Source organism: Miniopterus natalensis, chromosome X, assembly GCF_054644295.1.
Source record: "Miniopterus natalensis isolate mMinNat1 chromosome X, mMinNat1.hap1, whole genome shotgun sequence".
NCBI lineage: Eukaryota > Metazoa > Chordata > Mammalia > Chiroptera > Miniopteridae > Miniopterus > Miniopterus natalensis.
The window spans coordinates 104,902,243-104,924,657 of NC_142103.1; the positions used below are offsets into that span (position 1 = coordinate 104,902,243).

Genomic DNA, 22,415 nt, shown 5'->3' on the forward strand with positions numbered 1-22,415 from the left:
ACATCATAACACAGAAGAAAATTTACATTCCCGCCGGCTCTAATTTCCCGTTTATGAAATTTTTATAGGTTTTCTAATAAAGACAATGCCTACAGTTTTACAAAGGTGTTAAAATATTTTATAGTTAACGGACGGCTCCACCACTCAATTCTTAAGATGTGGGGAATCAAAATGTAAAGAGGTGAAATCTTTTCTGATGAAAGACTAGAAAGTCCTGGGCTGTAATCTCACTCCATGCCACTGGGCACGTTGATCTGTAAAACTTCCTAAGGTGGAACTAATTGCCTTTTGTATGTGTGAGGAGAGACGAGCGAAAGGGGCTAAATCCGAGGATGGGAAAATATCGTCCTGAAGGGAGCAGCCACCAAGACGGTCCCAGTTCCATTTACCAGAAGGAAGTCTGAAAAATGAAATAAATATACACATATATTTGTCGGTTCTCACCCAAGGATATTTTTTGTCATTGATTTCTAGAGAGACTGGGAGGACCGAAGAGAGGGAGGGAAGGAGAGAGAGAGAGAAACATCCATGTGAGAGACACATCGAGTGGTTGCCTCCCACACGCAGCTGGACCTGGGCTGGGGATTGAACCTGCAACCCAGGTACCCGCCCTTCACCGGGAATCGAACCCACAACCATTTGTTGCTCAAGCCAATGCTCTAACCACTGAGCAACTCCAGCCAGTGCTCATCGAACACTAAATGGCTCTGTAAGTGTGAAGCGTCAGGGTGACACCAAAGTCCCTTTAGATTATGAGGGTATTTCGTTGCCTAGTGTCTGGTACAGAACTGTGGTCTGGGACAGGCTGACAAAGTCTGGGGACAAGCCGGTGTCGGCCACGCGTATCAAAGGGCTGAATTTTTGAATCCTGGGTGTGTGGGTGGTATCGGGCCCCTGAGATATGGTGTGTGGGGCTCTTTGCAAAGAGAGGCCACCAGGAAGGGAAGGATACAGTGTGGGCTTTAAAAATCCTTGTCTCTTTAATCAGGATGACATTAAATTAGGCTCCCAGATGTATTCTCTGGGGGCCTCATCAAACATGTGCGACTGGTGTCCCTGGGATCAGACAGCAGATCCTCGCTGGCCGTGTAGGCAGCCGACTCTCCATCCATGGGGCTCCAGGCTGGAGGAAGGAGCGCATTTCGGGGGTGGCAGGGAGCATGTTCCCCTGGCAGCTCTTGCCATCGCGGGCAGAGATGGAGGGTGCCGGAGAGAGATGCTATTTGTATGCAACCCGTGGTCTCGGTGGGCAAGGCGCCAGTGAGCCGTGATTTGAGGTGCATATAGATTGTTAGCGAGGATAGGACCCCCTTTCTCACCGAGAAGCCTGCGTAATTGACCGCCAGACGCCCTCAAGTCCTATCGACCGGTGACAGTGAGAGGCGGCCTTTCCATCCCTCGAGCCGGGAGGCCTAATTAACAGAGGCCTGCCTGCTGAATTAGATGGAATTTAGTGTCCGGCGAAATTAATGGGATGTTGTCTGAGCATCCTTCAGCTAATAGAGGAAAATCAAGTTGGAGTGGGAGGAAGCAGGCAGGCCTGGTGAGAGCTGAAACATTGCAGAGTAGGAAAGAACCTGATTTTTTTTCCCCCCCTAGAGTTTGCAGGCTGGAGTCAGGAGAACAGATACATTGTATGTCTGCTCACCTCCAGGGGCCACTTTTTAAATATAGTAACTAAATGTTATGTGAAAGAAATGATGTTAAGGATTCTTTGTTGCCCTGGCCTGTTTGGCTCTGTGGTTACAGTGTTGACCTGCGGACTGAAGGGCTCTGGGTTTGATTCCTGCCAAGGGCACGTACCCCGGTTGTAGGCTGGGTCGCTGGCCCTGGTCAGGGCATGTGGGGGAGGCAACCAATCGATGTGTCTCTTTCACATTGATGTTTCTCTCTTTCCTCTCCTCTCTCTCTCTGAAAATCAATGGAAAAAATATCCTCGAGTAAGGGTTATAAAAAAAAGGATTCTTTGTGTAGCAGCTATTTTATTTTTCCTCTAATGAGAATCGTGACTTTTCTCCCATCAGGTAAATATATCGGGGGATACAGACTTACCCCAATCTGATTGCCTTGGGGCAACAGGGATATTTGAGTTTGAAATTCATTATTTAGCACTTTTAAGGACAGAGTAGGGAAGGAAAAGTTCTAAGTCTGGATTTTGGCTAGAATATGGTAGAAGAAAATTTAGTCAGTCACCTGGTTAAATTTTCAGAGGACACACCTGGTTTTGCATCTGTGATTGGTGTGAAAATTATTTCTCCACTTTATCAGCAATGTAGATTGTTAACTAAGCAGCGCCCAGCTCTGTAAACACTGCCAGGAGCCCTGTGCCTCACACACAACTTGTGAAAATTCCAAATTAGCTTCTGGAAGAATACAAAGATATTTATACTAATAGAAGCCTAAAAAACAAAATCAGAAAACCTAGCACGATCTGGCACCCCACCATTGGACAGTAGAAAAGGGGGTGCCAGTGGGGTGAACTCTGAATTAAAACAAGTCTGTTTCTTTTTATTGTTTCTTCCTCTGAGCCATGGTAGAGTTTCTCAGAGGGCCGTTTGCTATTTAGCTGAAACTAGCTTCAGTTGGACCCAGAGAAAACCACTAAGTGTTTCTACTCAGTTGATGGGTAACAAAGGCCATTTACATTTTATACCCAAATACTCGTAAGTAGGAAAGAAGCAAGTCGCTTATGGAAAGCTGTGTCTATCTGTTTATCTGTCTCTCACCTACTAATTTATTTCTTTTACGTATCAATATAACCTTCTGTATATTCTGCAACTACTGCGCTAATCTCTCTTGCTTCCGCTCATGCCCCTCTCTCTACTACAGGCTGTCCCCCCAAAAATGTATACACACGCTTTGACTAATTATAAAGGCAGTTTTTATTGAAACACACTTCATTTTCAAAATTGAAGTATCAGCTGTTCAAGTGTGTAGACATTTTGGGGGGACGCCCTGTATATACTCACAGTGCCAACAGATTGATTTTTGCCTAAAGCAAATCTCCCCTAAAAGCCCTCCACAGCTTCCCATCAACCTCAGGATAAAACGCAAACACATAGTTGGTCTTGGCCAAGTCGTCACTGAATGGAGGCTTAGTTACTTTGTTACAAAACATCGCTGTGCTTTGAGATTAATAAGTTGCGCTCTTCCCAAGCCTTCGGCAGTAACTGCAAAGGTATACATTGTATCCAGTGGTTGAAGCAAGAACAGTTTACCCACAAGCGCAGAGCAAGCTCAAGCATCAGAGACAATTAGCACTGAAAACAAAGTAATTAATGACCGTACGTTTCCATCCTCACAAGTAAGAAATTATGTTCCAAACCGGGTCTCAGGTAATTATGCTGTAACAACCAGGAAATTGTGTGAAAGCGTTTTAGGGGAGAAAAAAAAATTAATTACCTACAGTTACATAAAGGATTGTTTAGTGCAGGAAAAATCATTTTCCCTCTTCCCTTCCCAGGTCTCTTCTGAGGCCCCCGTAATAAAAGACAGATGAACAAGAGTAGAACACGGTTTATTAACACGTCTACCTCACTTGCGTCTACGTGGGGGATACCCAGCGACAATGGGGCCCTCAAAGAGGTGGCCTGGGATTCAGAGTCGTAATAGGGGAAGGGGAGGTAGGCAACAATAGGGGTAGGGGAGCCAATGATTTTTAGGAAAGATAAACCGGCCCTTAGAAAAATAGGAGAGAGGTACGGTAATTTGCGCCCAAGTTTGCCTGGATGTGGTGTCTCCTCTCCTCTGACAAGAGTCAACTCTGGGGAGCGCATTCGCGACAATGGAGCTCCTTTGGGAGGATCTGCCTGTAGGCAGACAAAAGGGGGTTCAGGGTGTTTTTTCCCCTGAAGAAAAAACAAAATAAAAAATGACACCTACTAAAAAGGGCTTCCGGTGGCTAACGGGGCTCAAATTTAAAAACACATCCTAGCAGCTGTTTCTACACAGCGGCCTCCCATGCAAACCATGCTTCAGGGAGCAGCCTGCCCTGAACTGCCCCCCGCTGTGTGCTCCTGCCCTGGAAGCAAACCTTATAAAGCAGTTCATGGAATCCTATTTCAACCCATAGGAGTGAGGCATTCCCCATCCAACCGGAGCTGCACCGCTCTGGCCAATCAGAGCAGCTCTATCCTGACCAATCAGGACAGTCAGTGACTTTTGGACCAATCCAACGGTGAGGATTTGGAGCCCTCATTTGCATTAGGACAGACCAATTCGAGACCGGGGCGGGGACTTCTGTCTATATAAGTCAGCGTCCCTCTGGTTCAGGAGCTCGCTTCCACCAAAGACTGGAGGCCGCCTCTCCCTGGCTGAGCTGAAACACAAAAGAGACCCCACAGCCGAGCTGTATCACGTCAAATTGGCGCCAGCGGCTGTTGCTTGACAAGGGAAAGCCTCCCCGACATGTCCTGCTTTTCACGTGTCTACAGCTCAAAATATTCAATATAACAAAGTGGAGTATTTCGGGCGGTGCGCCCTGAGCTCCTCCCATCGTATTTCGGGGTGACATGTTCTCCTGCCCTGTGATTGCATGAATGGGATCGGATGCAGCACAAATGCCACAGAATTTTAATAATAATAATACTGCCCAGCACAGAAAGCAAAACAGAATGTGACAGTAATAGACCGAGGAGTGCGGGAATGTCCTGCGAGCGTGACACAGGCTCTCTACGTCTTCCTGGGCTGTCTACTGACATCAAGATTTGGCACATGATGCCGCTCGCTGGGTGAGCTAGGCCAACGTTCACAGCTGCAAAGAGCCGACAGGGAGGTGTCTCACGTATTTAGCAACCAGGTGAAGGTCTAATGGGCACCTGCTGGTTCGAAGCCGGAGCCCGGAGTTGTACAGCCTCTTGTCATCACGTGTGTTCTGTTTTATTTTAGGCTCTGCAAGATTCTGACTATGTGTTGCTTGATCCCCGAATGGATGTTACAGCCACCATCCAACCGTTTCTGGGCTCGGCGTACTGAGATGAAGTCACGTAAACCAGGTAGCCGCGTGAAAATCGACCGGTGACATGCGGACAGGCCGTTGTGTTGTTATAATCTTCCGGGGGAGGGAGGGACGGGGAGACGGAGGCAGGAAGGAATACACTTATACCATCGACTCTGCACGCACACGAGTGCTCAGGAAAACCCAGCCAGAATTAATAGCTAACAAGTTGTGCCCCCAGAAGAAGTCTTTCTTTCTTCTTTATTTTTCATTTTGAGTGACTCCTGGTGATTTCGCGCAGAGGACATGTGACCCGTATGAGACAGGTCCCCTTCTTATAAGATCTGATACCTAGTTCTTGATGAAGCGAGTTGAGTGTTGGACGCGCCGACCAGCTATGGGCTTTGGGAACGGAGCTGTGGTCTGGTGACCTGAGGTGCGCGTTAGAAATCACTGCTTGTAAGCTGAGCCCAGCGCGGCTCGGGCTCTGGCGTTTGCAGGAGGCTGTGCCCGGCATCGCCCAGGGTTAGGGTCAGGCTCCCCGGTGCACGGCCGATCCTCTCCCTGAGCCTGTCTCCGTGCGTCCCGCCCGTCCTCACGTCTGTGCTATGCTCTGTGAAGTCGCGGCCTCACGGGGACGTCCCCGGTATATCTGACATTGTTGGGAATGAGCGGCCTGTCCACCCAGGCGGCGGCTCGTGTTCCCTCTGCCGTGCGCGGGGATTAAGCTCCGGCTCGATAGCACAGCCGTCAGAGGAGCCGGGGTGGCTGGGACAGGCGTGCGGAGAAAACGCTTAAGGCCAGACTCAGCCTGTCAGGAGCAAGTCTGTGTGCGCGCTGACTGGGAAATAACTCCCCGCAGCCGGAGTCTAAGGCAAGAAAAGGCGGGCAGATTCTGTGCCGGGCGGGACACAGCTTGCCGGAGAGGGAGGGCGGACAGGTGGCTTGTTGCTGACGGCACGGAGGCTCCGGGATAGGCGGCCTGTGCGTGTGCGTGTGTGTGTGCATGTGTGTGTGCGTGCGTGCGTGTGTGTGCGTGTGTGTGCGTGTGCGTGTGCGTGTGCACCCCCACATCTGGCCGTCTGTCCCATCCTGCCAAGATGAGGCCCTTGGGGGCATTCATTTGCCATCATTAACCAAGAACACACTACAGCCCAGCCGGCGTGGCTCAGTGGTTGAGCATCGACCCAAGAACCAGAAGGTCAGGGTTCGATTCCCGGTCGGGGCACAGGCCCGGGTTGGGGGCTCGATCCCCAGTAGGGGGCGTGCAGGAGGCAGCCGATCGATGACTCTCATCATTGATGTTTCTGTCTCTCTCTCTCCCTCTCCCTTCTTCTCTCTGAAATCCATAAAAACCCCAAAAAGCAAAAAACCCCCACAATGCACTATAGCAGGTGAGGATGGCGCGTTTTCCTTCCTGATCTCCTGGCACCTTCCTGTCTGTTGGGTGGGGAGCCCCGGAGCATCCCCGTGGCCATAGGACTGGTCCGAGCTCGGGATCTGGGCTCTGCATTCTGGTTGGACGTGTTAGAGCTTGGGGAGCAACCCCGGAGGAGGGAGACCCCCAGCTTGCCGCCTGACCCCCGGCGCCCCCTGCAAGGCGACGCAGAGATGGACCCCCTGCCTGCTGCGGACCATGATCGGGCTTAAAACCTAAGTAGCCACACGGAGCCCGTGGTTCCTTGCTCTCAGATTCTCAGCAAGAGCTCTGCCCCTTGTCCCCCGAACCTTTTCCAGGGTGACACGCAGGGCAGGGTGAGCCTGTCGCCAGGGCCCCTTGCCCTGGCCTGTGTCTGTGCCATCTCTGCCCGGGCACGGTGCAGCCTTGCCCACCCCCTGTGCGCAGGGCACACACACATCTCCTTTGGCCGCCTGCTCGGAATTCCTGAAATTCCCCAGATTCATGCAGAGCGTAGATAATAAATGACTGAGTAACGCGGGGAGGCCGTTGGGAGCATGGGAAACGGGCTCCGAGAGCCGGCTGCCTGCCCTGGGCGTCGTTGAACGAACCCCGTTGTGGGGCTCGCCCCCCCCCAGATCTTTCCTCCCTCAGGGCGACTCCTAAAAATAGATCCTCAGTGGTGGTCACAGGGCTCGCCCTACGGGTGTGCCGTGTGTTTTACCCCCAACGTCCCTGTGCCTTTCCCTGCCCCGGGTGGGCCTCCCAGCCTGGTGCCCGAGGGCTGATTCCTCGAGGGGCAGCCCTGGGTCCCCGGCCGTCCTGGGTCCCCGCCGACGGTGACCGCTGCGTCTAGCAAACGTCCTCACAGCGAGCGGCGAGGAATGACGGCTTCGGCCCGCGCTCGCCCCGCGTTTAAAGAGGCGTCGCTGTTTGGATTTAACCCCGAGTTCGTCGGCGCTGTGGGAAACGGTGTCGGTTTTTTAAATTTTTCTTTGCCCTCCGACTGCAAAACGATTCCAGGGTCCCCAGCCCCTCCGAAGCCCCTGCTTCCCCTTCGCGGCTCCGTCTGGGAGCAAGGCCTGCGGCCCTCCGTGTGCTGAAAGGAGTCGCTGTCCCCCAGCTCTGACATGGGGGGACGCGGAGGCACCCAAAGGGCTGAGTCACAGCTCCTGTCCTTTGCCACCAGCCCGGACGAACGGCATTTCTTGGGGGCTGAGGCGGGTGCTCAGGGGAACCCGGATGAAGGCAGTCGCAAGACTGTCCCCGTAGCAGGTCCCAGCTGTGAAAGGTCGGGGGGAGCCAGCGTTTTGGGGAGAAAAGGAAAGGCAAGGTGGCCGCTCCGTGTGCCGGCTGAACTTCATGGAGAGGCCCCAGCTCCTCAGCTCGGCTCATGAACACCTGCCAAAGGCTTCCCTCCTCCGGCTCACAATCATCTTTTCAAAACGCATCATTTTCCGAAGAAATATTACGCGGGGCGTGAGCAGCAGGGATGGTTAATATTGACGCCGTTCCGGCAGCCTGGGGGCTGGTTATTGCTCAGGGCATTGCCCAGGGTCTAGACGTTCCCCTAATGCAGAGCGAGAGCCAAGGCTGGTGACAGGCAGCTGCTGGAAAGGGACAGTGGGACCTGGGTTTTCGTGGGGGTCGTGGTTTCCATTGAAGGAGGGGCCTGGGAACTGTGGTCCTCGGCGTTTCTCTGAACTTGTGAGACGTTCCTGCACCTCACAGCTCTCCGTGAGCATCGTGGGGCTGGATACAGAGTCCCATCTCAAACTTTCAGAAAAACAGGACTCCTTTGAAAGGCGGGTGCCCCTCACCAGTCTGAGGGGCACCCGCCTTTTGCAAAGGAAAATCTGGGAAGCCTTCTGGACCTGCCCCGTCCAGACTGAAACGTAAGGAGCACCTTGAATTTGGCGAAATTTTCAGTGACCCTAAAGTTCAGTACCCGAGGAGATTGAGTGAGAAGCAGTAGACACAGGGGAGCCACAGAGTTCACTGAAGTTTGAGTCCTAAGGCAGGGGACAGGATCCCTGCAATGCTGGTCCTGAGCATATGTCCAGAAGAATTGGAAACGGGTGGTCAAGGGCAGGTAGAAAGATGGTCATCCCAGCACAACTGACAAAGGTGAACACAACCCAAATGTCAATCAGCAGATTCAAGGATAAACAAAATGTGATCTGTCTGCACAGAGGAATATTACACAGCCATGAAAATGACCACACAGAGGAATATTACGCAGCCATGAAAAAGAGTGGAGCTTGGACACGGGCTACAACGTGGATGAGCCTTGAGGACATTAGGCTAAAGGAGAGAAGCCGCCACCCCCCCCCACACACACACACGTTCTGAATGTGGCTCTTTGTCGTCCTGAACCAAGAAGACAGTGACGTTTCAGCCCCACAGTGAAGGCAAACATAGTAGGTGAGACCTCACAGCCATTCAGAACAGGCTCCTGAGACCTTCTCAGCTCTCTAGTCACCTCCAGCTCCATGGATTTCCCTATCAGATCTTTACAGACTGCATTTGGCCCAGCTCATGATTTAGGAAAAGTTTAACATGTTTTTCAAATCCTGAGATGACTTAATTTCTATAAATAATAAAACTACCCAGACAAGGAAGAATGCTCACAAACTTGTGGGAAAAAATTATCAACAGCCCTCTTTGTCCCATCAACAGATTTTTTTTTTTCAATGTCTCTGTATTTCTCTGATAATCTGATAAACCGTACGCAAATTAGTTTTTCTGGAAATGGCCGGAAATAGCAACGTAATGTTTAACCTCATGAGATCTATTCAAGAAGCTTCGCCCTGTTGGGGTGGCTCAGTGGTTGAGCGCCGACCTTTGAACCAGGAGGTTGCGGTTTGATTCCCAGTCAGGGCACATGCCCAGGTTGTGGGCTTGCTCCCCAGTAGGGGGCGTGCAGGAGGCAGCTGATTGATGACTCTCATCACTGGTGCTGCTTTCTCTCCCCCTCTCTCTTCTTCTCTCTGTAAATTCAATAAAAGCTTAAAAAAAAAAAATCATAGACAGGAACCTCAGAGGTCAAAGATGAGATGGTCCAATACTGAGGGGAAGGACATTCTTTTCCCCGTTCTGTGTATCAGTCTGTTAATATTGGTTTATGAATGGTTTGTTGACTGTACTCACAGCCCTTTTAAACCGAACCTTTCACATCTGCTTACAACTCACAAATCAATTAGAGTAACCAATTTAGAAAAATGAAGACTTTTGAATTCATCTTAATATGGTCGTAAGAGGAATTCCCAACCAAGCCCACATTCCTGAACTCAGTTAACCTAATTTCCGTAGATTTAACGGTTACTTAAAACAAGAAATTCACAAACAAACTGTACCCATGAAGAGGGAGTGAGAGCAAAGGCAAGGGACAGGGTGCTCAATGCTCTCGGGCTGCCAGGCCTTGAGGAAAACTGGTTTAGAAAGGGTGTCAGTGTGAGGCAATCAGCATCTGCTTATTTCCTTCCTGGACACAGTGCCTGTCGAGGCATCTTCTGCACAGCGTCCCTTTGGTGCTGGCTACAGGGGCTACTGGGCAGGGTTTCTCTGTCCAGCATTCAGGGGGGTCTGAGATGAGAGCCCGTGGGCCAGATCTGCCCACCACCTGGCTCTGTCAAGTTCTTCTGGGATGCAGCCACATGCTGTCGTTTGCATACTGTCCCTGGCTGCCTTCGAACTACAACTACAGTTGAGTAATTGCAGCAGAGACCGGCAGAACCTAAATATGTCCTACGTGGCCCTTGACAGAAAGGTGCGCCCTGCCCTGCCCTGCCCTGCCCTAGGGTGTGGCGCACCTTTCTGTAATGTCTGTAACGTTTGTGATGCCTGTGATGAGGTCATTCTGCATCACCTTAGGACAGGAAGAGTTCAAAGATCAAAATGAAACATTGTATCCTATCTACCAGTGATGGGCATGACAGGGCGCCCAGATGGTTGGCTAAGAGATACTTTGTGTGTGCCTGGGAATGGGGAAAGATACAAAATCAAATAGAACTCGTAGAGCGGTAAGGAATCTGTTTAAATCGCCCCAGCCACCTGTCCTGCAGGTTGTCCTGCCCAAGGAAGGGCTTAGCGAACCATCTGCGGGATACACTGTGCTTCTAGTTTATTTTCCTTTGACATCACACAGGCTTCACCTGTGCCAATGGGCCCCAGCACACCATTGGAAACGGTTTCCTCACAGTGCTGTTTCCTTGCCATCAAAATTGCCGTCTGTTCCAGTGTGACAAAGAGCCCTGCAGCCAGGCTGCCCGGAATCCCATCCAGCACACTCGGAGAGCCTGTGAACGCTCAATGAAGCAGCCCTCGGAGCAGCAAGGAGATGCCGCAGTGACAGCAAAGCTTTGCGAGTCTCTCAAATATGGGAAAACTCCATCAACGGAAAGGACAGACTCACAGTGATCACATGAAAGCCTTTGTGACCAAGCAAACAGGCAGCAACTAGGAGAGCAAAGCAATCTGGACGTCTTAAAAAATATGTTTATATTGATTTCAGAGAGAGGAAGGGAGAGGGAGAGAGAGAAACATCAATGAGGAGAGAGAATCATTGATCGGCTGCCTCCTGCACGCCCCCTACTGGGGATTGAGCCTACAACCCGGGCATGTGCCCTGACTAAGAATCGAACCCTGACCTCCTGGTTCATAGGTTGATGCTCAACTGCTGAGCCATGCTGGCCGGGCTTTCTTCCCTTATTTCTAACCAGCTGTGGGAACTGGGTCTGAGGCCCTGTGTGTGGCATGGCTACCCAGAAAAACGAAGGTGGCTTTGTGTCCCAATGTGGCAAAGGGGCTCCAGCTCCCACGAGTGCAGTTACATCTTCTTGAATCTTTATTAGGAAAAAGGTGGGTCCATTAAAACCCGTTATTATTTCCACCCACCCGGATATGCCCCGTTCACTGCTGACTAATGAGAGAAACAAAATAGACAGTTGCTTCCCTCCTGTGAGGTCCCCTCATTCAGGAAAATATGTGGCCTCGTTAACAAGCCACGTCCATAACAGCAAGAACGTGGGCTCCTGGCAGCGCTAATACAGAGCAGCCCTTCCCTGGCAGGTGCAGTCTAACCGTAAGGCCATGCCTCTGAGTGTGTTAACAATGGACCAGCACATGTCATTGTTGACTAGATTCCTTCCCTAACGTTAGCCCAGCTACGCTAAACAATGATGCCACGGTCTGACAACGCTGGGCTATCAGAGTATGTGTTTCTACTTTTAAATAGAGCATATGTATCGAAAGTAAAACACTAAATGAAGGCAAATCTCACAGATTCTTGATAACGTTTCGATGTATTTTTACAGTTTTTAAAGTGCTCTATACCATTTTAATGAACGTGTCATGCCTATTTCTCCTCATTAGAGGCTCTTTAAAAAAATTTTTTTTGGCTCTTTTTGATAGTAGCTTTACTCTTTTTTATTCTAATTAGACATTTTATTTTGTGATAATTACAAACCTACAGTCCTTAAGAAATAATGGAGCCCTGGCCAGTGTGGCTCAGTTGGTTGGGTGCCATTGTCCCAGGCCCTGAGAGGTCACCAGTTCGATTTCTGGTCAGGGCACAGATTTTTTTCAGCAGGCACTTAGAACCACATCAGATAATGTTCTAACTTCTGTTTCAATCCTCAAACATAATTTTAAAAACTCAATAAGGAAAAACAAACATAATGACCTATATTTTTTTGTATTGTCTTTTGATTTTCCTTCCTGATGTTCCAGAGTTTCTTCTTTTAACATGTTCCTACTTTTTAGAAATTTCTTTTAGCAGTTGCTTGAGTGTCTGTAGGTCTGCTGTTGAAAAAATTGTCTTAGATTTTCTTCATCTCATTATGTCTTAATTTCCTTTTTATTCTGGAAGGATCCTTTGGCATCTGCAATATCTTATACCACTTCTCAGTGGCCTCCATACTTTCTGGTGAAAAATCTGCCGTCATTTGTATTTTTACCTGTTAGAGAGAAGATGATGTTTTTCGGCGCTACAGTCAAGATTTTTCTTTGGGTTCAGCTTTCGGGGGTTTAATTCAGATGTGTCTTGGCATGAATTTGCAGTGTCCTGCTTAGTACTCATCCAGCTTCTTGAGTCTTTACGTGTGTATGTTTTTCTTGTCAAACTTGATAAGTTTGGAGCCATTATCCATCGAGGACTTTGGCAGCCTCACCCTCTGTCTCTTCTACCTCAGGGACTTGGCCAGTTGTGATTTTCCTAATTGGGAAATACAGCTCACATGGTTTGCTCAAGGAGGGGTGTGTATCTCTTCTTGAACATGCCTCCGTGCGTCTTTATGGTCCTTGTAGATAAAATATTTTGCTGTCTCACCTTAGCCTTATCTTACTATTTTGTTCAAGACTTTAACTGATAGGATTGCTTATTAATTTCAGATTAATTTTGCATGTTTCTAATAATACCCAGTAAGAACTTTTGTTGTCATTGTATAAATCTACAATATGTTTGAAAAAATGGACATAATTAAAATAGTCATATTTTTAATCCTGGTACATGATACTTTCCTGTTTGTGCAAGTCTAATTTTATATTCCTTAGTAAGGTTTTATTACTTTTCTAAATAGGCTTTGCATATTTCTTATTAAGGTTATTTCTAGATACTTTTTGTTTTGTTTTGTTTTGTTTTAATTGCTATTGGGATAGACTCTCTTTGGCTAGTATTTTAAAATTCATAATTTCTTGTACATAGATAAGCTTTTGCTTTATTACATTTAGTTTTTTATTTAGCCATTTAAAAATATTTCTAATCAATGCTGGTTGTTTTTCAGTTGGATTTACTCTCTTTCAGAACATTCCTCACATATTTCCTACCACAGCTTCCCAAATTTTTGCTACAAAACATACAGGGCGTCCCCAAAATACATTTACGCACTTTTACAGCTGATAGCTCAATTTTGAAAATGAAATATATTTTAATAAACACTGCCTTTATAATTATTCACAGTGTGTGTAGGCATTTTTGGGGACACCCTATATTAAAGCATATTCTGAAAGATGCCTAGTAAATAAAGTTGCCTGTGGCCAGCAATTTTGGGAAATGCCACGTTTTCATCCTACTCCTGCTGGTTTCCGATTCACTTGTGCATATTACAGGCTTTGAGAAGCCTTGCATTAAACAGTCTTGTTTCACTGTCGTTTAATGCAGTGTTTTCCATTTACAAGTGACACATGTCACAAACCCATAGAAAATGCAGAGGGCCTGGCCAGTGTGGCTCAGTTGGTGGGGCATCGTCTCATGAACCAAGAGGTTGCTGGTTCGATTCCCGGTCAGGGCACAGGCCTGGGTTGCGGGCTCGAGGGATGCAGGAGGCAGCTGATCCATGATTCTCTCTCATCATTGGTGTTTCTCTCTCTCCCTCTGCCTTCCTGTCTCTCTAAAAAAATCAATAAAAAACACATTTAAAAAATACAAAATGCATGGGAATGTTGCATACACTATACTTAGTTGGCAAAGGGTTTATATTCTTAAAATATAAAGAGATCTTATGCATTCCTCCAAAAAGGATGAACTCCCCGGTAGAAAAATAGAAAACTGTGAGAAGTAATACAAACAACCGGCACACCATTCTCACCTATCAAAGTAACCACCCAGACCAGGGTGGTGCCCAGTGTTGCCTTCCTGTCCAGCGTCCCAGGCGACAGTGCCAAGATCGGTCGGGCTCGCACAGAAATGTGAACTGTTTCTAATTGCTCGCGATCCTAGCTGCCCAGCCCGGACGGCGAGCCATCTGCTGTGTGGGCTGCCCTGGGAGCAGTTTGCCTCCCCCATCTGTCTGCTCTGTCGCCGTCGCAGGGCTCCCCATGTCCTCACTGTCTCATCCTGATTCCTTCCTGGATGGATGGATGGGTGGATGGATGGATGGATGGATGGATGGATGGATGGATGGCACGGAGCAGCAGGCACCCCCTCCGCCCTTCTGGAAGATACGCCATCCAGAGGCATCAAAACATTCATGACCCTCGGTCCACAATGAGTTACCCAGAAAAATATCCAGAGGTGTCAGCCCTGCTTTAGGTCAAGGAAATTCACCACGACGTTCCCTAAATCAGCGCGGAGGAGCTCCGCACCGCTCAGTATACTAGGGGCACATTTAATAATAAAGCACGTACGTGTGGTAAATGGTATAAATTAGGACGTAGCCAAAGGTTGTGTAATTATGTGGCTCAGGGCTCGGCAAACTTTTTCTGGGATAAGCCAAATAGTAAACGTTTTAGGCTTTGAGGGTCATACAGTGTCCACCACAGTCACTCAATTCAAAATTTATACATTGTCCCCGTGGTCGGTGGGGCTCAGCGGTTGAGCGTTGACCTAGGATCCAGGAGGTCAGGCTTCGATTCCCGGTCAGGGCACACGCCCGGGTTGAGGGCTCAGTCCCCAGTCGGGGGCGAGCAGGAGGCAGCCGATCCATGACTCTCTCATCACCGATGTTTCTCTCTCTCTCTCTCTCCCTTTCCCTTCCTCTCTCTCTGAAATCAATAAATACATATTAAAAAAAAAAAAAAAAAGAGACTTTCAGGAAACCCGAGGATTGCTCATCCACGGCCTGAGGGTTCTCAGGGATCACAAAGATATGGTGAAGGGCTGGTGATTTAACCCAAGTGAACTCCCCACCCTGGAGCTCCTAGTGGGTCCTGACTCCTCACATCGGGGTGCAGTCAAGATAATCGAGCTCATGCCCGTCTGGAGCCTGCTGTCCACGAGGGCCCCACTGCTCAAATACATAAATACTAAATCCTAAGCCCCAAGCAGAGGAGGGAGGGTCATCTCCCCTCCACGGTCTCCCCTTATTCAGTGGCCAACCCAAGGACACGTAATAACCTAGACTGAGCTGCGCGGTCTGTCTCCACCCGGGTCTCCTTCTGCAGACTTCCAGGCGTGAGTCTAAAAATAAGGACCCAGGGAGATTCAATCACCGCGGCTCTTTTATTTAAAGCTCTGGACGATTACCGAGCAAAATCCCCCGGGGGGGGCGGATGGAAAGTGGAGATTAGGGAAATTGAATGAGAAACTCATCATGCGAAATGCATCATCTGGTGCGCGATGCTCCGCGATCCTGAATTTTAATAATGAGTCAGAGGACCGTCCGGGTTTTCTCCGAGTGGTGGAGGGTCCCGCAGAATTATTCCCATCAGGGCGTTTTGATTAAGCTGGTGTTTAAAATACACCTTCCTAACGCAGGTGCCGTTCTCTACACGTCCCAAAACGACCGTGCTTGTCTCATGAGCAGCACCAGCCAGGCATCCGTATGCTAGTCGCTCGTTAGAAGATTCTCCGAAATGCTGCCCGTAGGTCACTGGACCACCGAGCTCTCATGTCTGTGGAGTCTAAACGGTATTTAAATATCAGCTAGCGTCTTGTGCGTAGGGATGCCCTGCAATAGGTCAGGGGGAGTCGTATGTCTCCATACTTCTCAAGATTAAGGTGGAAATGCATCTGTAATGTGTGTGTGTTATTTATGTGCCAAAAAAAAAAAAAAAGCGTGGCTCTGGCTGGTGTGGCTCAGTGGTTAGACTGCCGGCCCACAGGCTGAAGGGTCTCAGGTTGGATTCCCGGTCAAGGGCACGTACTTGGGTTGCAGGTTCAATCCCCGGCCCCAGTCCAGGTTTGTGCGGGAGGCAACCAGTCGATGTCAGTCGCACCCCTACCTCTGGCTTCCTGAAGGACGCAACGTGACCTTGAGACGGTGGGAGGTGCTCCCACCACCCGCAGGCACGATTTCAGAGAAGAGCAGGCCCTTTGGGGCTCACACACCTTGTTCCAAACCGTGAAGGAACAAACACCTTGGTGCTCAACCCCAGCGAGAGCCGCTGGGGCGCCGTCCAAGGGGCTCCGTCAGGTAATTAACTCGGCTCTCACAGCGCAATCCAGGAAGGGGAAGAACACGCAACTCTTGTTCTCGTAGCTCTCAAACCCCGGTAATTGTGCTCCTGACGAGCTCTGAGGGCACTTCGGTGAGCAGAGCCGGAGGTGCAGGCCAGGTGCTCCGCTCTCAGCCCTCTCTTCCCGACTCCACTCCCCCTCCCTCCGCCTGCAGTTTGTCAATTAGCATCAAAAGCAGCGAAAGAAAAAGATTTATAAATCTGGCTCCTTGCCCTTAGCTGTGAGGCTCTCGGATGCTAAGGAGGCTGGGGAAGCATCTCCTGGGGAGGTTGACACAATGTATCCTCTGTTTGGAAAGGGCTGTTCTGCCCAATCGATTTAGAGCAGCCTTGGGGGGGGGGGAGGGCATGAAACAAAAAATAATAACAGTAACAACAGCTGTTAACTAGATAGAATGATGCGTGTATTTCATACAGTAACAGCTGAGAATTGTATAGAATGATGCGTGTATTTAATACAGTAACAGCTGAGAATTGCATAGGACTCGGGAAAGTTCGCAGATACACTTTCCCCGCCGTTCTGTGCAAAGACATCCACCGGACCTCTCTGCATTCACCTCGAGGCTTACCAAAGACAAAAACCGAGAAAAAGTCCAACAAACAAAGACGTAAGATGTATCATTCCCAACCAAGGAACGCGCGGAGGAAAGACATTTCCGTTAACGCAAAGAGCAAGCGAGAAAGTAGGGGAAATAGTCCTTTGTCATCCACAACGAAAAATAGATCCAGAGACCTGGGAGCATGGGGCAGACGGAGGGATCTCAGAGGGAAGGGGCAGGAGAGATGGACCTAAGGACTTACGTGCCTCTGTGCATGACCCACGGACACCGACGATATTTTGGGTAAGGCCTGGGGAGGGGGCGGGTAGGAGCAGGGAGGAGGGGCAATGGGGAAAAATGGGAGACACCCGTAATCCTCTCAACAATATACATTTTTAAAGAGATGAAAATATTTTGAAATAAATAAATAAATAAAAATAAAGCAAGCTGTGGACCCAGCCACTAAATTAAAAAACAAAACAAAACAAAAAACCCAGTGTCGGTGGGAGCTGGAAGCAGGACGAGCTCAGAGGCTGCTGGGAATTGCATGTAGCTTTACAATCAACGGAAAAAAATATCCTGGGGAGAGAATTAACAAAAGAAAAAAAAAAAAGTGAAATAGGGCTGGCTGGGGAGAACTTGACCATCCTGGGGCAGGTTCCCTCCAGCAGCACCTGGACTAACAGGACCGATTCGTGTGCGCTGAGCCTGCCATGCCCGTGTCGGCTTCGATTCCATAACCTCCAAGCATCCAACCTCCCGTTTGTGTCTCCTGTCCATGCACCTGATTGTCACTAACCCAGGTGAGACCAGGTGGCCCTGGGGCAGCCCCCGGACACGTGGCCTTGGATGCAGGGTCCCAGGGGACTATCCTGAGGGGAGATGCTCAGCTTCGTTTCACAAGGACGGAAGCAGGTCCAGGCCTGGGGACGCCGGGGCCAGGAGAGGAGCTGCGGAGAGATGCAGACAGAGGCAGGAGGTCAGCTGCACGGGGGGGAGCCCCTTCCCAGCGGTGGGAATCACTCTGGTGTCCAGAACCGCCGAGGCTTCGCTGCTGGTCAGATCCAAGCCTGAGCTCTGTTCTGCACACTTCTCTGCGTGAACTCGGCAGGACATCTTCCACACGGATGCAGAGCCCAGGATCTCCCGGGCTGTGGTGAGGGCCATGGAGGAACACGTCCCCCCTGGGTCCTGCAGGAGCCTCCAGGCTCATCCCACCCCCACTGACTACCCCCAGTGCAGCCGCCGGGGCCTCTGACCACCTCAAACCCGGCCACGGACACCATTTCTTTGTACTCGATGCCAGAGTCACCAAAAGGCGCTGCCCCTTTGGGTCCACGAACCTCTGCTTCTCCCTCTGGCTGCCTTCCTCCCTGCTGTCCTCGACTGAGGTCCTGCCTCCTGGCACCTGCCCCCCCCCAGCATTCCCAGCCCCATTTCCTGCAATGTGTGAACCCCATGCTTGACCAGGCCACCTCATTTACAGATGAGGGAGCCTTCAATCTGCAAATGCCCAACGCTCAACCGATGGCTCGTCCGGTTCACGGTCCCTGCCCTGCGGTCTCTCCCCCGGTGTCTGCTGGGGCACAGCCACCAGGGCCGTGATCTCAGGGACTGGCTTTCTGAAATGTGTGTTTATGGTCAGTGCCCGGGGCTGGAGTCAGTGGCCACAGGGTCAGGGGACCACGGGTGGGTCTTCGAAGTCAGAGCACTTAAGTTACTACTTTATTAATTTATATTTTCAGCTATTGAGAAAGTACCCCCCTCCCCCTCCCCTCCCTCCCCTCCCCCACTCCCTCCTCCCCCTCTCTCCCCCTCCCCCTCCCTCCCCTCCCCCACTTCCTCCTCCCCCCTCCTTCCCCCTCTCCCTCCCTCCCTCTCCCCCTCCCTCCTCCCCCCCACTCCCTCCTTCCCCTTCCCTCCCCCTCTCCCTCCCCCCCTCCCTCCCTTCCTTCTGTCTTTCACTCATCTCCATGTATCGAATGACGTGGTTACTTTGTACATTAGGATTTTGTGGTTCAATGTAGCCGCCCTTTTAATGACACCTGCTAGGTGGTAACACACAACCTCACCGCTAGCAACGCCTTAGTAACGTCTATGGGATGCACAGATGGATGGAAAATTCAAAGGAAACGTGAATACCCTCAGGGCTGGAGACCGCAGGAACGGTAGATGTTTTATCACCCCAAAAAAGGGCCCCTCCAGCTTGTTGGAAAGACTAGTCCCTTTTGATACCTGACGCCCTCGCGATAAAGGAAATTCAAAACATTTTTACGGCCGGGTTTATCAGCAGCAAACCCGGCTCCTGGAAAAATCCCTATGACCCTATTATCACAGAAGCACAATTCTCAAGCAGTAAATTTCCTCTCTAAAGATCCCGGAATAAATTACGGGAGAAAAGCGTTCCTGGACGAGCCCATGAATTAGCCCGTGGTCAGAGGTTATCGAAAACGAGCCTGTTAAATGTTTCATGACATCTGCCAAAAATAAAGACTTTTACTCACCAGCGCTAACCAATAAATCTTTTTTTTTTTTTTTTCTGACAACCCTCAGATCACAGGAGCAGGGGTCTGTGCAGCCAGCAGAGGGTCATTCTCGGCAGCCAGGTCACGTCTGACACACAGACAAAAATTCCTGGATGGTCCCCGAAAACATTTTCACCTCATTAAAATCGAAAGCAAAGCAGGGAGAGTTTGAGAACATTCCCTGGTTATTTTTGCTATTTAAAAATCATAGGCAACCGGGCCGGCGTGGCTCAGGGGTTGAGCGCCAACCTAGGATCCAGGAGGTCACAGTGCAATTCCCGGTCAGGGCCCAGGATCACCTGCATCCTTGGACCGGCTCCTGGACAGGCGCCTGCTCCGTGACGTAGGCAGTTCCAGGTGGTTCTGTTTTGCCCTAAGGACTGACCTTGTTTCACTCTTTTAAATTTTTTATTGCTTCTGATTAAAAGCTGTCGTTTTCAATTACAGTTGACCTTCAATATTATATCAGCTTCAAGTGTACGACATAGTTACTAGACATCTATGTACCTCACAAAGGGATCCCCGCCCCCCCATGGTCATGTCTCTGGGGACCAGCCCCACGGACCAAGAAGAACAATGCACAGACCCTGGCCATGCGTGAAAAACACGGGCAAGGACAGGGTCTGAGATTTCTTCCACTGTCCATTTAAAAATACATTGTTTTAAAATACATTGTATTTAAAAATACATTGTTTCCTTTATTTAAAAATACATTGTTTCCTTTTTTATTGTTGACATTATTACAGATGTCTCCCCATTTCCCCCACCTTTGCCATCTCCACCCAACCCCCGCCCTCCCCAGGCCTTCCCCACACTATTTTCTGTGTCCCTGGGTTATGCACAGACGCATATAAGTTCTCGAGTTAATCTCTCCCCACCCCACCTTCCCCCTGACATCCCTCCGTCTGCTCCATGCTTCTGTGTCTCTGGATCTATTTTGTTCATCAGTTTATTTTGTTCACCAGGTTCCACGTATGAGTGAGATCATGGGGACACTTGTCTTTCTCTGCCTGGCTTCTTTCACTCAGCATAATACCCCCCAGTTCCCTCCATGCTGCCCCAAAGGGTACAAGATTCCTTTTTCACAGCTGCGTAGTATTCCACGGCATAGATGTACCGCAGCATTTTTATCTGCTCATCTACGGATGGGCACTTGGGCTATTTCCAGATCTTAGCTATTGTAAACTGTGCTGCTATGAACATCGGGGTGCATATATTCTTTCTGATTGGTGTTTCAGGATTCTTAGGATATATTCCTAGAAGTGGGATCCCTGGGTCAAAAGGCAGCTCCATTTTAAATTTTTTGAGGGACCTCATACTGTTTTCCAGAGTGGCTGCACCCGTCTGCCTTCCCACCAGCAGTGCACCAGGGTCCCCCTCTTTCCACCCTCGCCAGCACCTAGTATTGACAGTACTTTACTTTGTCCGATCACGATGTTGGGTTGATTTAAATAGTCTCTTTGAGGTTCCTCTGGCCCTGGGATCCGTGTAGGCGGAGGGTTTCAGATGGAGGGTCGGGAGGGAGGAGTCAATCTTTAATGGTACAAACATTTCCCCACCATTTAACCCACTGAGATCCAGGAATCACCAGGTTAAGCATCTCTGCACAAAAGCGTGATCGTTACTTTAATTTAGAACATCGTTGGGTTAACAGGGTCCTAAATAACAGCAAGACGCCGAGGCGAGCTCCTGAAACATGCCCCCCAAATTGCGCGTTTGCTGAACAGGCCGGCGGCATCTCCCTTTGCTCAGACTTGACTTATTTTATTTCACTCATTTGTTTCAAGGGGATGATTTCTTATGCACATGTCTGAATTTTCCTTTTCAAATATCACGAAAATACAAAAGAACCAAAGCCACACGGCAAACATTCGCAAACAGCGGATACCCCTCAGTTTGGTGCCCCCGTTTTAGTAAACGCACACGAGGCGGATTTATTTATTTTTCCTTGACCTTTCGAGGTTTGCGTTTCACCCGCTCTGTTCTCTGAGATGTCGCAGCTCAGGAGCCGTCGTCTCGGCGAGAAAGTGCAAAACGCTGTTTGTCTAAAAAGCCTTCGCCGTGGGGAGTGACGTGTGACATATTCCCACTCAAATGACCTCCCACCGGCAGGCGCTTTGCTTTCATCTCCTTGCGTTTTCCATAGTGTGGCTTAATGGGACTTAAACTATAACGGAAAAAAGATTAAAATATAGAAGAAAAAAAAAATAAGGCTTTTGTGTGGAAGGGAAAGCAACAGATTTATTCCCAGCTTTGAATTACTTCTCCCATCAACGTGCTTCGTTAAATCCAATCAACAGAGCTGCTTAAATCCTGTTTATAATGTGAACTGTGTCAGACGTGTCTGGAGAGTAGGAAACATTCAGCTTTTCACAGCTTAAAAAAGACATGCTCTGCTCTACCCCGGCCAGGGGTTAGAGCGTCGGCCTGCAGACTGAAGGGTCCCGGGTTCGATTCCTGGGCAAGGGCACATACCTGGGTTGCAGGTTCAATCCCCGGCCCCACCTGGGGCACCTGCAGGAGGCAGCCCATAGCTTTGTGTTTCTCACAATGATGTTTCTCTCTTCCTTCCACTCTCTCTAAAAAACCTCGCTCGAGGAGTAACAAAACAAACAAAAACACACAACAAAAAAAGACTTGCTCTGCCTCCCTGTAACTGTCTCTGCGAGTGGCTCATCTTTCCACGTGGTTCACAGCGGCCTGTACCACGCAGAAACGTTGCGGCTGTAACGCCACTGGGTATGTCGGCCTTTTCCAGAAATAGGGTTTGTGCTTTCGAAACTTTTCCTAGTACAAGGTCTTAAACATATTTTAACGTGCCTTTCTCACCCCCCCTTCCCCCCCGAATTGCTTGGACATTTTAAAAATGTTTGCATGCCTCAGGTTTTTAAAAATAATGCAATGAAGGAACATATGGTGTCTGTGCCGTCTTCAGGTAAATCTGCTCGAGCATCATTTATTCAGTAGCATGTCTGGGCCCCCTCATGTTTTTCCATAAGTTTCAGCTGTATGATGACTTTTATACATATATATATATGTGTGTGTGTGTGTATATACATATATATATATTCAGAACCTTCAGTAATTTCTCACTGACCTCCTGATAAAGTGCCAAATCCAAC

The 22,415-nt window shown here is 49.4% G+C and overlaps 1 protein-coding gene across 3 annotated transcripts in view; it reads left to right on the forward strand.

Annotated features, from left to right (window-relative positions):
- PUDP (pseudouridine 5'-phosphatase) overlaps positions 1-22,415 on the forward strand; it is a 188,556-nt gene that overhangs the window by 74,434 nt on the left and 91,707 nt on the right. For all 3 annotated transcript variants that reach the window (XM_087813585.1, XM_087813586.1, XM_087813587.1), the window contains exon 4: positions 4,888-4,994. In XM_087813585.1, coding sequence (XP_087669711.1) covers positions 4,888-4,974 — 87 coding nt within the window. In that variant the 3' untranslated portion in view covers positions 4,975-4,994. The remainder of the gene's footprint in view (positions 1-4,887; positions 4,995-22,415) is intronic.